The sequence below is a fragment of the Hoplias malabaricus genome, unplaced genomic scaffold (assembly GCF_029633855.1).
Source record: "Hoplias malabaricus isolate fHopMal1 unplaced genomic scaffold, fHopMal1.hap1 scaffold_561, whole genome shotgun sequence".
NCBI classification, from domain to species: domain Eukaryota; kingdom Metazoa; phylum Chordata; class Actinopteri; order Characiformes; family Erythrinidae; genus Hoplias; species Hoplias malabaricus.
In genome coordinates, this window is record NW_027101043.1 from 1 (window position 1) to 14,945 (window position 14,945).

Sequence of the window (14,945 nt, forward strand, 5' to 3'; positions counted from 1 at the left end):
ACAAACTACACTGTACACACACAGCTCCTCACTCCCTCTACAGTGAACTACATCAGTCATAAACTACACTGTACACACACAGCTCCTCACTCCCTCTACAGTGAACTACATCAGTCATAAACTACACTGTACACACACAGCTCCTCGCTCCCTCTACAGTGAACTACATCAGTCACAAACTACACTGTACACACACAGACAGCAGTAGAGTTCAGATTCACACAGATGAATAAATAGATATGGTGTGTGTTAGAAATATATACTGCACTGTTAATATCTATATTCAGTCGTTTCAGGACGTGTGTAGTGCACTACAGAGGGAGGATGGAGTGATTTGGGATGAGACCAGTTTTTCTTAAGTCTCATGGTGTTTTGATGTCCCGTTTAAGCTTTAAATGCTGGTCTTGACCTAATGCAACCTAAGCAAGTCAGCTACCAACACAACAGCTGATTTATTTTCAATTTTGACATTTATTTTATGAAAATACAACTTTTGGATGGCATTTTAATTCAGACCCACTCTTAGAGAAACTAGTGAGTTCCATAATTTGCTCAACCTTGGCATGAAGGGAATATTTTCAGGTGATATGAGTTTTAAAGCGTGCCATACGTATACTGTACATCTCTAGATATACACACTTCAGAGTATTTATCAGTTATTCATGCCACAAAATATTCCAAAATAGTTCAAATAATGTGTAACAAAACCAAAGGTAACTAATGTACATGCTAAAAAAACCACTAAATAACCTCTGCACAAATATTTAAGCATAGACATGGAACAGCTACAGTATATAAATAAACCCTTAGTGCAACGAGTATTCAGCTCAAGCTGCAGCTCAAGCCACTTAAACGCCAAAACCTGTTACATGCGGTAAGCTGACATCCTTAAATTCTATATTGAGAATACACAGTAAAATGAAGGAGAGGTTTCTTATGAAGCCAGGCCCAGCAGGAATCCTCCAGCAAAGCCCCCTGTGAGGACCATGTTTTTCTTCACAAATGTCTGCACCTTTGTGAAAGAAAGAAAGATGAGGTGATGGTTAAAACCAGTTTAAAAAAAAAAAGTAGTTCATACAGACAACACCAAACTCGCCCTTCACACAGAGCCTTTATTTACCCACAGCTTTAGCTGCTTTAGTGTTGAGAACACAGTCCAGGAGTGGAGCTGTTACACAGGTTTGTTCTTTCTTAGTTAACACTACTAACTTACTTTCATTTTTTGATTGTGCTACCAAAAATTACGCCATGTATTAAAGCAACAATAGGTAACATTTTTACCTCAAAATTTCAGCTTCAAAACAATTTTGATGCTTCCCTGAAATGAGAACAGAGCCTCTGTTGTTGCTACTTCGGGGTCAGCACCTTGGAAGCTGCACTATGTGAATTTTGGAGGCAGGCAGGAAACACGCCGCCCCTCCCCTTTGATTTCAGGACAGTGCTGAAATGAATTACACTTCGCCACTGCAGGGGGAGCCAAGGAGCTAAAATGCCAAATCTTATCTACTTTTACGTTAAGCATTAATTAATAATTCATAGCAACAACAACTAATTCAGTTAACACCATTCAGAATTTGAGAAACAAAAAATTAACACACTGCAAACAACTGGGAGTACCAGTTAGATGCTAGCTATTACAGGCATCTGGATCTAGATTCAGCCGTTTGTATCCTCCTCCAAGTGTGTTGCGCTCTCCAATGACATGTTAGCAGCAGTTCAAAAAGAGGGTGGTTGGGTTCACCCACTGAGCTTGACAGCACTGAATAACATGGGGAGACGTGGCTACTAGGTGACACACGTTGGTAGGTGGATTGGCAACTCAAAAGTGTCTGTAGGTGTGAGTGAATGTGTGAGTGTGCGTCGCCCTGCAAAGGACTGGCGCCCCCTCCAGGGTGTGTCCCTCATTGCGCCCAGTGAACTAGATAAGCGCTTACAGACAATGAATGAACGTATAGTTGCAGTTTTGACATCTGTAGAGTCTCCTAAGGTACAGCAGAAGCTGTGAAGCCATGGAGCTCTAGTGGTTGGTTTAATGTTGTAACCGAAACTGCAAGTACAGCTCAAAGCATTTAATCACCAACTCATCTAAAATGTGACTTTAACCCTCAGACTGTTCTAGATGCATACTTTTTTCTTCTTTGTTTGATGTCGGCATTTACAACTGGTTTGAGCTTAGTGCAGATGCTGCACCTCATTACTGGCGTCACAGTTTGGTGACTTTCCAAAAACAAAACTTTGTTGATTCACAGACTTTTACTAGTTATCCCCTGGAAGAGAATGCACTACGTTAATTATTGTCATCATACCTCCTGCACTTTTGTCCTCACTTCTTTCGGTGGCCTGTCAGTATTTAGTTTCAGTTGCTTCTTGGCCTTGTTCACGTCCTGTTCCACCCTCTTCCAGTCGACTTTAATGTAGCCGGTGTGATTAGCAATCTAAAATGGCAAAATAAGAGAGATCATATCTCTTATAAACTTTCGCACTAGCTTTGAGGTTGGATAATGATTTTCTGGTCAAATGTACAGAATTACCTGGAGCAGAAAGAAGCCACCACCCACTGCTGACGCGGCCAGTTTGCCAACCTTCTGAAACAAATACCCTGCACACCTGAAACACCAACACGAGACGTGACAAATGTTACACTTTATTACTCTTGTTATAAAGCCTAACTATGTTGTTATGTATGTTTTATGTGCAATTTATTACACACAGAACAAGGCAAAAATCAGAGACCACCCGGTCCATTTGTAAAGTTAGTAAAACAGCAGAAAATATATATTCATCAAATGATTTGTTTAGTTTTTGTTCTTTTCCAGAGACTTGCTTTTGTTTTTTCAAAGAAAACTACTGCGATATTATTTTCCACACGTCCGAAGTTCAATAGAAGTCAGTTCTATTTTCTAGAATTATGTAGAGCCGACATCATTTTTGGGTTCCTGAAAACTACACGTCCTTTCAGACCCATACTGTTGAGCTGTCCCCTAACAGTAAAAGGACAGACAAATCCTCAAAATCATTTTTGCAAGAACGGTGCTACTCTTTTTATAAAGATGAAATATTGCACTGTTTATCTGATGACAAATGTCTGATGTGTGAATGTTAGAGTGTAGCCAAATTATGGCCACCTTCGTGAACAGCTTTTGTTCACAGACACAGATGTAGCATGGGTTTAGCAGTAACTTGGCTTTCAAGGTTGGATGGATGGACAGATGGATGGATGAATGGATGGATGGATGAGGTGGCAGTAGTGTGTAAATTAGTGAACAAATGAAATACTGAGATTATGCACAGTGCCAATAGTGTTTGTGTAAATTACTGTTAACGTTTTCAGATTGTTTAAATAATTTAACCAGTTCAGATATTCTGACTCACCAGCCAGTCACTCCACCGATAGCGAGCTGTGTTGCTACCGAATACTTTTCAGCAGCTGGCCCAGAGTTGTTGCCAAACACTTTATTCCACCATCTCTGTTTCTTGACATGTTCTGCCAAGTCCATCACAAAGGCTTCACCATCTGAAGGATTAAAGAAATGAATGCTGATTTCAGCCTCAGTTCAGACTGAAATGTGGGCCAGGCCTATGTTAAGCTATGTTTACTGATTAACGTATTTAAACTAGCTTATAGCCATGACTCACCAGTGAAAGGTTTCTTTAAAATGACACTGACATGCACTTAAAGCCCAGACGAGCACTGAGACCCAAGGTTACATAATCAAAAGCCTCTTTCCCATAATGTTAAAAATAAAAAAACAACACAGAAACTAAGAAAATGTCAAAAATACACGTTAGCATGTGATAATGATTTAATTTCCACTCTCGTTTACAGGATGAACATCATGCACTTTCACAGAACTAATGGTCAATTTGGGTTCATCTCTTGGAAGTGACCTTGGCTGCAGTAGCCTTTGGACAAAGGCCACTACTTCTACCAACACACAACCAAAATAGCATTAGTGAAGCCGCCTAAAGAATGTCGGGATCGGTTTCCATCGGACGGATTTGCAATTAAAACCCTCACAGGAGCTCAAATCAGATCAGTGTAGGGCTCCATAGCCATGCTGATCACCGGCCCAAACCAAAGAACCAAAGGGTGTGCCCGTTGTCCTGATAACTGGGTGTAAGTCATACTTTCTCCCCCCTCAGCAACCACATTTTACACTCGATCAACGTTGCATGACAAACTTGGCTCCTATCGAGGCTTTGACAGCTACTGTCCCCCTTAACATGCAAATGTAAATACAAGTGCCTATCTGTGGCTCTGCCCTAATCTACTCAAACAAGGCCAAAGCTAGCCTTCCATTTGAATTCTCCCGTCCGCCTTAAGTAGTGCAGCATTTCCACTCTAGACGAGGTAAATTACCTCAGGGAAGAGGTAGAGAAGCCAGTGTGTCTCTGCTGCAACATTTAAAAGACTCCTCCAGTGAATATCCAGCTTTTAAGCAGTCAGAAACACAACTTTGTAAGCGCAGTTTTCCAAAGACAGTGTGAATCAGACAAATTCAGACACCAGGGGTTTCTTATGTCAGAGAGTTTAAGGTGGGTTGCGGCTTTCAAGCTGCAGGTGAGTGGTGACGTGGGACAAGTGAAGACATGGAGAGAAGTTTCATTTTCATTTTTCTATGCGTACCGAATGGAGGTGAAGATTATATCTTAACCAATTTTTAAAGAGTTATTATGGGGTGTTTTTAGGGGAGAGATACTTAGAGGATGTAGTAGGCAAAATTTACCTATAGAAACCATGATTTTATTTCACACTACTATTTGAACCTTTACCAAAACTAGATACAAAAATGTATTGTAGACATTGAGACGCCTGGTTCCTATCTCCACCACTGTAAAGTCATTTGTGTGAGTGTTGGTTACAGAATTGAGGGTTGTTTTTATTTATTTATTATTATTATTATTCCCCCCATATATATTTGGCTATAAAAAATTGTATTGCGCAGATATTATGAGATCCCCTTTAAGGTGGAACGGAAAATGTGAATAAGGAGCTGGGCTAATGGGAGGCTAACGTGGTTAGCATACCTCTTCTCCACACCCTGAGGGGAGGAAAAGTAAACAGGGCTCAAAGAGACATTTTCATTCACACAGAACGGGTCTCACGTGTAAGTTAAGCACAAAAGAGTGGAAACAGTGAAAATGCAGATTATGCAGAAAGTGCTTTGGCCTCGAAGCCCAACTAAGAAAAGAACGAGGCTGTGTCTCAAATGCATTTACGCTACGTAATAGCACCCAGAACTCAAATACTACATTATATATCCACTAGAAAGCCATTTATAGACAGACAGAAACTTCACAAGTCTGCCTTAAGTTACTAGTGCTCTACAGAGGCATAAATACATTAGATTCACGACCACTGAAGTGTACTAGCTATGTAGGGAGAATGGAGATATTGGGACTCGCTCAATATATAATTTCCAGTTTTAATTCAATTTCGTTAACTTTATGCTGCAGTTAGTCATTTAGCATTTAAGTGACTTCCCATTTATATCTTTAAACATCTGACAACATTTATGAACCCCCAGAAGTTAGAAGGCAGTCTTCCAGGGACGTTTTGGGGCAATGTTTTTGACATTTAACATCAGTGAACCCAAACATAAGAGCCAGGTTGTGGTCTACTTCCTGTGCCCTCGGCTTGTAGCGGACGGTAACGCCGGGTTCGGTAAAGTCCGTTAACGCTCGTCTAACCTTAGTCCGAGTTACTACGACTCTGAAGGACAGACAGAACTGAACGCCTACTTTTAAACACATATCAAGCTTTATCTATTCAAAGAGGAGGCGTTTATTTCATACACAAATGCACATTTAGACCGGTGGCATCTCTTATTAATAGAGCTCTCTGCAAAACCCGTGAACCCTTACCGTTCTTTATCTTCTCAGCCATTTTTCTCAGTGTTTCCCACTCGGACTGCGATCCCGAACACAGCCTCAAGGACACGTGACTCAGAACTCTCTCTGTCTGTGTGTGTGTGTGTGTGTGTGTGTGTGTGTGTGTTGTTATTCATCACGTTGTGAGGACCACGTACATATCATTTCCCCATGACGTAAATCATTACATTGAAGTGTAAGATGTGTTGGGGTTATGGCTAGGTTTATGGTTAAGGTAGTAGTAGTTTGGGGGGCACGGTGGTGCTGCAGGTGGTCCCGCTGTTACACAGTTCCAGGGTCCTGGAGGTTGGGGGTTCCCGCTCCAGGTGACAATCTGTGAGGAGTGTGGTGTGTTCTCCCCATGTGTTTCCTCCCACGGTCCAAAAACACAGGTTTGTAGGTGGATTGGCGACTCAAAAGTGTGAGTGTGTATCGCCCTGTGCAGGACTGGTGCCCCCTCCAGGGTGTGTTTCTGCCTTGCTTTGATTCCGTGTAGGCTCCTGATCCAGACAGTTATAAGACGGAGTTTTAGGGCCATTCTTAAAAAAAATGTTCTAAGAATAAAGTCGGAATAAAAAAAGTGTGTGTTCAGGGAATATTTTACATTGTGAACATACACTTTTGAGTCTTCAACACACCACACTCCTCACAGACAGTCACCTGGGAGGAAACCCACACAGACACAGAGAGAACACACCACACTCCTCACAGACAGTCACCCGGAGGAAACCCACGCAGACACAGAGAGAACACACCACACTCCTCACAGATAGTCACCTGAAGGAAACCCACACAGACACAGAGAGAACACACCACACTCCTCACAGACAGTCACCCGGAGGAAACCCACACAGACACAGAGAGAACACACCACACTCCTCACAGACAGTCACCCGGAGGAAACCCACGCAGACACAGAGAGAACACACCACACTCCTCACAGATAGTCACCTGAAGGAAACCCACACAGACACAGAGAGAACACACCACACTCCTCACAGACAGTCACCCGGAGGAAACCCACGCAGACACAGGGAGAACACACCACACTCCTCACAGATAGTCACCTGAAGGAAACCCACACAGACACAGGGAGAACACACCACACTCCTCACAGACAGTCACCCGGAGGAAACCCACGCAGACACAGGGAGAACACACCACACTCCTCACAGACAGTCACCCGGAGGAAACCCACGCAGACACAGGGAGAACACACCACACTCCTCACAGACAGTCACCCGGAGGAAACCCACGCAGACACAGGGAGAACACACCACACTCCTCACAGACAGTCACCCGGAGGAAACCCACGCAGACACAGAGAGAACACACCACACTCCTCACAGACAGTCACCTGAAGGAAACCCACACAGACACAGAGAGAACACACCACACTCCTCACAGACAGTCACCCGGAGGAAACCCACGCAGACACAGGGAGAACACACCACACTCCTCACAGACAGTCACCTGAAGGAAACCCACACAGACACAGAGAGAACACACCACACTCCTCACAGATAGTCACCTGAAGGAAACCCACACAGACACAGGGAGAACACACCACACTCCTCACAGACAGTCACCCGGAGGAAACCCACGCAGACACAGGGAGAACACACCACACTCCTCACAGACAGTCACCCGGAGGAAACCCACGCAGACACAGGGAGAACACACCACACTCCTCACAGACAGTCACCCGGAGGAAACCCACACAGACACAGAGAGAACACACCACACTCCTCACAGACAGTCACCCGGAGGAAACCCACGCAGACACAGGGAGAACACACCACACTGTATTCACACTGGAAACTGTATTCTTGAGTAAACAGTCTAACAATATTATTTTAGTCATCAATTTATTCTAAGATTTAATTCAAACATTACACACTTATTTTTATATATAAACAAAACTGTAAGGTTATTCCTGTCCAAATGTAATTTTGAGGAAAATATTTGTGACTTACATATCGTCGCTGTCCATTTTAACCTCCGTGTTTGTGGACGTTTAGTTACTGCATCATTTGCACACAGCTGCTGTCCCTCACACTGTGTGTAAATCTCACGATGAATGACAATAAAATAGAAACGCTCCAAAATGACTCTGAATTCAATCTTTTGACAGTGACTTCCACTGAAAGTTAAGAAGGTTTTTTTCCTCCTGTAAAGGTACTGTTTTGGGAGATACATGTTTTTAATTGGACAGTGAAAAGCAGCTCAGGGACCTGCACATTTAAGAAATATCCTCCCGCTCCCAACATCGGCTCCAACAAACGTCCCTCAGCGTCACTTCACAGAGCTCAGAGATCAATTCATAACCGGGTTCAGGGGGGGAATTAAAAATACCTTGCTCTGTGAGACACTGCCGGTCGATGGGAAGCAGGATTAAAGAGCCCTCGTGGAGTTGTGTTGCTTCACTATAAATTAAAAACATGCTCCATCAGATCTGTGAAGTGCACTTTTACGTTTTCAGTGAATTAGTGACACTCTTTAGGATCATTGTAACAGTACAATGAAGTTTGACCTCTGGATTTAACTGTGTCAGTGAACACACACTCACACTAGTGAACAGAACACACACACCTGGAGCAGCTGGCAGCCATCCTCAGCACCTGGGCAGGGTTGGGGTTTGTGAACAAACTGTTCTGTGCTTTATCATGCGTCTTCAGTGCATAAGCTCTCAGCCAATCAGAAAGGGATGTGTATTTTGACTAAGGAAGTCATTACCGTTGCTCCTCCCCCTCATTCTTTTCTCCTTGGTTGAGAAGAGCATGGTGAACACACCCTAATATCACCATTGATGGAATGAACAAGCAAACTTGGGGTCAAAATTCATGATATTTAACATTATATAATTAATTCATGAATATTCATGATGTTTAAATATATATTTGATATTTGATTTGATAAAGTCATGGCCACATTTTCATTTTTTTGCAAAGTTGGTGCTGAAGCTTGGAAACACTTGTGAACTGAAAGATGGTAAACAATCAATATTTATTTTATATATATTTTTAAAATTGTTTAATAACAAAAAAACTAAATGTCATACAGCCCACGATTATAACTTCTTTTCCTTCATTATTTAACATTATTGTAGACACAGTTTATCAGAATTCTTATTAAATACCTCTCAAACAGACCCGAGGCCGTGGAGGGTGTCCCAGCCGAAACAGACCCGAGGCACAGCAGCAGCACAACTATGTGAGTGCTTCTTAACATCTCAGATATTTGCTGCTGAATGTCGGCATTGTTTTTCAATTCCTCCGGCACTTAATTTGGAACAGCTCCTGAACGTCCGTCAATAAATGATTTCACAGTTTCATGCTTCACCTTGTTTTGTTTTTTTTGTTTTTTTTTATTTTAATTTCAGAAGTGAAACGTTTGTGACGATGTCACCATTTCTCCTTCTTAGACCTTCCCATGTATCAGAGGATTGTCCTGCTGCGTCTTTGTGACGTTGCAGCACGGGTTTTGAGACACAACCAGTGCCTAGATTTACCTGTGTCTAAGAAAGCTACATGTCCACCTTTTTTTGTGATTTTTCTGCTTGTTCCGACCATGTTTTCTACATATCTTCATAGAACAAGGAGCTAGAAAGCCCTTGTGGTGCAGTGACTGAGGACTGGGGGGGAGTCGGGGGCTGGTGGTGAGGGCGAGGTGTATAAACCGTCACAGGGGATACCGTTGATTAGGGGACGTTAGGGTGAAAGCAGGAGGGGCTTCAGATTTCTCACATCCTTCAGTTATTTCACAAGTGAATTAAAAACGTGGATTGTACGTTGAAAAAAAAAACGAGGGCTTTTACAGGTTTTTATAACTATTTCTAAAAAAAACTAAACGAATGCAGTAAAGAAAAGTGTAAAGCAAAACAATAAGCAATAAATATGCACTCATTAGTAATTAATTACTGTCTCTCTTAAAGATTAACAAACAGATCAAAGGTAGTTACAGCAAAATAAACTAAAAAAAACTGTACCAAAAGATAGAACAGAATAAAAGCATGTGATTTATCAAAATAAAAGCATACTCTTTATTAGTTAAAATATTAAGAAAACGGAAGCTCCACTAAAATAAAGAGTAAAGGTTAATATTAATTTAAATTATAAACGAAAACAAAAAAACACAAATAAAAGTGGGGTTTTTAAAAGTTAAATGAGAGTTAAAAGAGAGTCACAAAACCATAATGTTTTCAATTTTTTATTTTATTTGATTTGTCTGTGACAGAAAAACCAACATTTCACCTGAAGAGGAATAAACCGATGAATGGGGTGTCTTCGCTGACCCAGTAATCAGATGTAGCTGTATCTTAGAGCACACAGACCCTACACTGAGTACCGGGTTAGCGAAAGACACCAGAACCACGAGAGAATCACCAGCTTCCAGACGATTCTTCTTACTCCGCAGGGTCAGAGCTGAAAGGCAGTTCAGATCACAGTCGCTTTCCACGTGTTGAAACCCTAGTCTAACCCTGACGTCTAATCCGTTAGCTACAAACCAATGACTCAAAGAAAGGAAAGTCTGCCTTGCCATATGCTCAACGGTGGATGCCATTCTTGTGCACCGCTCCTGATCTGAGAGAACACTAATAAAAGTGAAACTGGTAGTGAGTTTGTTAGGGGGAATACCACAGCCTCATTATGCATGTGCTCCGAAAGGTTATTTCCCAAAAAAAAAAAAAGTCCACACTTTGCAGAAACTGACCTGAACGCAAACTGCGTCCACGCTTCGGTCTCGGAGGCCGTGCGGCTCTTTGTTGCTCAGAATGAAGAAGTCAGGCTGAGGTGGAAAGTGTGTTATGTGTAACGGCTTTCAGGAAACGGCTTTCTCATCTTCTTCAAGCTTCGGTCTTGAATGTGATGGGAGTTAAGGTCTAGTCGACGGAGAACGTGCTGAAGTTCTTGCTCAATAAAGAAGTCAATGAACAGTTTCAGAATAGAATAATGTCCTAAGATGAGCTGGTATTGTATAACGATACTAAACAAGGAAGAGCTCTTTCTTAAGGTTTTTTTTTGAGTACTTACCGTATGCGGTTCGGTCCCCGGCAGCAGTTCAGCGTCCAAGGAACAATGCAAGATTTTTGTGCAACCAACCCATTCATGCACAAAGCCAAGCCTTCAGAGCTCGGAAACTCAACCCACCGTTCAAAGCCCATACCTGTTTCCACCGAACTCCTCGCGCTCAGTTTCATGTAAGCTGCCTATTGCTCCACATCCTTCCTCCCTCAAAGCTGAATTCTAAGAATCCGACAACTTCCTCGGTAACAGAAAAAGACTCAGAGCGTCTGCAGCTGCTCTTAGGGCAGATCTTCGTGTTCCTCAAGTGTGTCTCGATCAAAGAGTGTCAAGGCAAAGGTGCAGGCTACCGTTTTTATCATCTGCCTTCACGAATTTCCCCTGGGTCTCTCCCTTCACCTGCTTGGGAATTATGAATGTTAGTCACCTTGTGGTGGGACAGTCCCTTCAAAACATCTCACTCGTTCGATCGCCGCGATCCTGCCGTTGAGCCCCATGTTGGAGTTCAGATGTATTTGCTCTAATTTTGTTGCTGTGATGTTGAATCATGTTGATCCCCCTCCGCCCATCTTTTTTTTTTTTTTTTTATATTTATTCATTTATTTTTAAGAAAAAAAAAAGTGTCTGATGAAAATCCAGTGAAACAACGATTTTACTCTGAATTTCTTTACGTTTTATTTTGAACAACCCTTTGATGCTTTCTTTGGCTTTCGAAAGAAGAAATAATTTTTGATTTCCATTTAATTCCTTTTATATTTACACTGGACTTTAGATTTTCTTTAATTTAATTTTTGATTTCCAATTTCTTTCCCATTCTAGTTTAATTTCGTTTACAATATAAAGTCCTCTCAATCTACTCAATCGACTGTTTAACTTTTATTTATTTTTCTGAATAAGTCTTAAATATCTAACACAAATACAGCAAAATCCCCTGTGAGACACTGACTCATTTTTAGAAAATTCACTAGGGAAAGTGTTCCAAAATATTTTATAGAGAAAATGAAACTCTTTCTATTTCTATTTGTATGTTTACTCTTTCCCCAAAACAAAAGAAAAAGAACATTTTAATACACTTCCTGCACGTGTGTGTATTTTCATTTTAATACAAGTTTAATCTGATAATTATGTGATTTTTTTATAGTGTATAAAAAGTAACTATAAAAATGTGAACTGCAAATAAATAATTGTCTTAACACATCACAACTACGTGAGCTTCATTAAGTCAGAGAAGTAAACAATCAAACTTTACAATTTATCATATCTTTATATTACATTATTATTATTGGATGTGTTATAAACAGATACAGATGTGTCGTTACACAGATCAGATAAAAATGTTCAAATGTTTAAACACCTAAATCTAAATATTGGAATTTGTTTTTTTATAAATGTTTCTCAGATTTAAAGCCACAAATAGCCACTAATTTCTTAGAAGATTGAGTTTATTTAATTAAACGGTGTAATTTTATTTTTATAATAAATTGTTTTTCATTTCTCTTCCTCCAACACTTTCATTCAGAAATGTTAAATGTCCCGAAGAGTCCTTGTATCCATCAGCAAAAGGACAAAGTCCATGTGGAAGTCTACTCTTGACCTACTTTAAACCTGGAGTCCGTCACCGTTAGTGATTACAGTGTGGTCCGCTGACTGAGCTGGAAACTGAACCCCAGTCTGCGGTGTGGTAGGCAGTCGCATGTTCTATTACGGTGTACATGTCAAACTCAGTCCACAAACTATTTAAAAATCTAGAAAATGAATGAATGAAAATGTTTATATTACATTCATTAATGAGGACAGGGAGCATTCAAGTTTATTTCATTTGAAACATGGGTTTAACGTGCATCATGATGATGATGATGTGTGTGTTTATGTGCAACAAGTGGATGTTGGAGTGAAAGAGTGGCCCCAACATAAGAAGCTGAAAGTATTTTCCCTGTAAGAGAGCATTACATCATGTGCTGACCTTATGTAGGTTCAGCGATGATGTCATTAACAGGACTCTTTACTGAGCTGGTTCATTTGCATAAAATTCTGGTGAATCATATAGGACCCTGCCGTCTAAAAGAGGGAAAGTTTGTGAGTGCCGTGTACAGGAAGTCGGTGCTTGTCACTACCCATCAAACTCTACTGGTGGGCGGGGCCTTTTTTGTGTGTGCATGTCTGAGTTCATATATATGTGTGTGTGTGTGTTTACTTATGCATTTTCTTTGATGTTGACACGAGTGGCTTCAGTGAAATCAGCAGGGAAATGTTGCTTGCAGCCAATTCCGACATCTTATCTCTCTCATTTGAATGCTGATAGCGCAGGGTGCTTTTTCACCTGAGTGACAGACTCAAAGGAATGAAAACTCTTGTTTAACCCTAAACCCTACCCTTAAACACCACTCCAACTCGTCCTGACGTCACATAACGGAGCCCCAGCTCTCCAGAGATCACAGCCCCGCAGCTCAGCGCTTTTGTAGCCGATGCTTGGTGTTGTGAGACGTTTTATTGCTCTGTTTGTGATAAGTTTGAACACTTTACAGTGTGCGCAAATGAGGGCTGTGATATATTTAACGAAACATAAAAACTATTTGGAGCTATTTCTGATTTTGCTTTGACCACGTGATGAAAGAAACCTTTCTGCTGCTGATTTTAATGAAGAAAAAAAAACCCTCGGTTTGTACTTTCACTAACCAACGAGGACCTGTGCATTTTGTGGATTTTCTCCACATCTGTCCCCATCCAAAACAATCAACAGACACATCCCTGTTTTGTGACATCACAGATAACCCGTTATGTGAATGAGGAACGGCCACGAGTCTGAAACACAACTTAAATAAACAAAATAATTCAAAAAGATCCTTTCTACCGAGGGAGGAAAGTGTCTAAATCGAATGTTATTTTAAACGCTGTCTGCAGAGCTGTCCACCTCCGTTTGGTCGATTTTTGAAGGCGAACGTGGATCCTTCACTGCCTTCCATTTCCCAGAATCCTGTGTGTCAACATGGCCAGCAGGAATCACCAGAGGGGAGTGACCAAAGCGAGTGGAGCCTGCTACGTTTCAGTAAAAATGCACGTGAGATTTATCTAACGTGTCTCTATTTGTGTTGGGATGAATGGACCAATCGAAATGCTCCAAAATGACTCGATAAATCCTTGTACACCGACTTCCACTGAAAGTTAAGGGGTTTTTTTTTCTTCTCCTGAAGTTACAGCTAGGAGATTTGGAGTGTTTTTCTTAAAATGAAGACGTCATCTGTATCTTGCCAACGTCGTGACAGTTACAGTCTCAGAGATGTGCTCGAATTGGGCTGCTTTGGAAATGACGTGGTCTGACAAACAAAAAGCATGCATTTACAAGTCCAGATGTCTCTAAATGCACTAAATGTAAACGTAACTCTGGTACTGACACTGAGTTTGAAAAAGCACACCTTTTCATAATTACATTTTTAATCTAAAGCAAAAAATAACATGACCCATGACCTAAAAAAATAATAGATATAAAGAAATATGGCACAACAATGTCCTGTAGCTTCTGAAGAAAACATTCTCTTGAAGGGACAAAGCACCAGAAACAACCCCCTAACGCTCAGTGACACCTTTTGTTCTGAGAGTGTACGTTTCACGCTGAAGAACCTTGCTTCAAATGAAAAATGAATCTGCTCCTGTCCTGACTCCTCCAGTTCAAAGCAGGCCTCGTAGCCATGGTCTTATCAGAGATTTTGAGAAATTACTCAGTGTATTCTCCCCACCCGTGCTGACAGTATGCCAGTAAACTCACTCACTCACGCTCACCCTCATCCCTCAACTGACCTACCAGCTTCTTCAAGAGCAATGAGCTGATTGTACGTCTGTTTTCTGAAGCCTGAGGTCATACTTTTCCCATTTCAAGCTGAGGATGTGAGCACTACCCTTTTATTTAAAACACGCTCAGAGCTGGGGGGCAGCAATGAAACGTGCAGATCATTTAGTGTAAATCCGTAAAACATTTCCACAGTATGTTAATAACATTTCTGAGAAACACCGTTGTGTACAGCCCTTTGTTCCTATGCCCCTCTGTGTTGGGCT

General features: G+C 41.3%; 1 protein-coding gene across 1 annotated transcript; it reads right to left on the reverse strand.

The window, feature by feature from the left end:
- Positions 1-556: 556 nt before the first annotated feature.
- On the reverse strand, positions 557-5,957 carry LOC136684319 (FUN14 domain-containing protein 2-like). Its single transcript, XM_066659135.1, has 5 exons — positions 5,866-5,957; positions 3,373-3,514; positions 2,532-2,607; positions 2,307-2,435; positions 557-1,012 (listed from the first exon to the last, which is right to left on the reverse strand). Exons 1-5 carry the CDS (start codon positions 5,885-5,887, stop codon positions 935-937), a joined length of 447 nt encoding a protein of 148 aa, XP_066515232.1. The 5' UTR covers positions 5,888-5,957; the 3' UTR covers positions 557-934.
- Positions 5,958-14,945: the final 8,988 nt, after the last annotated feature.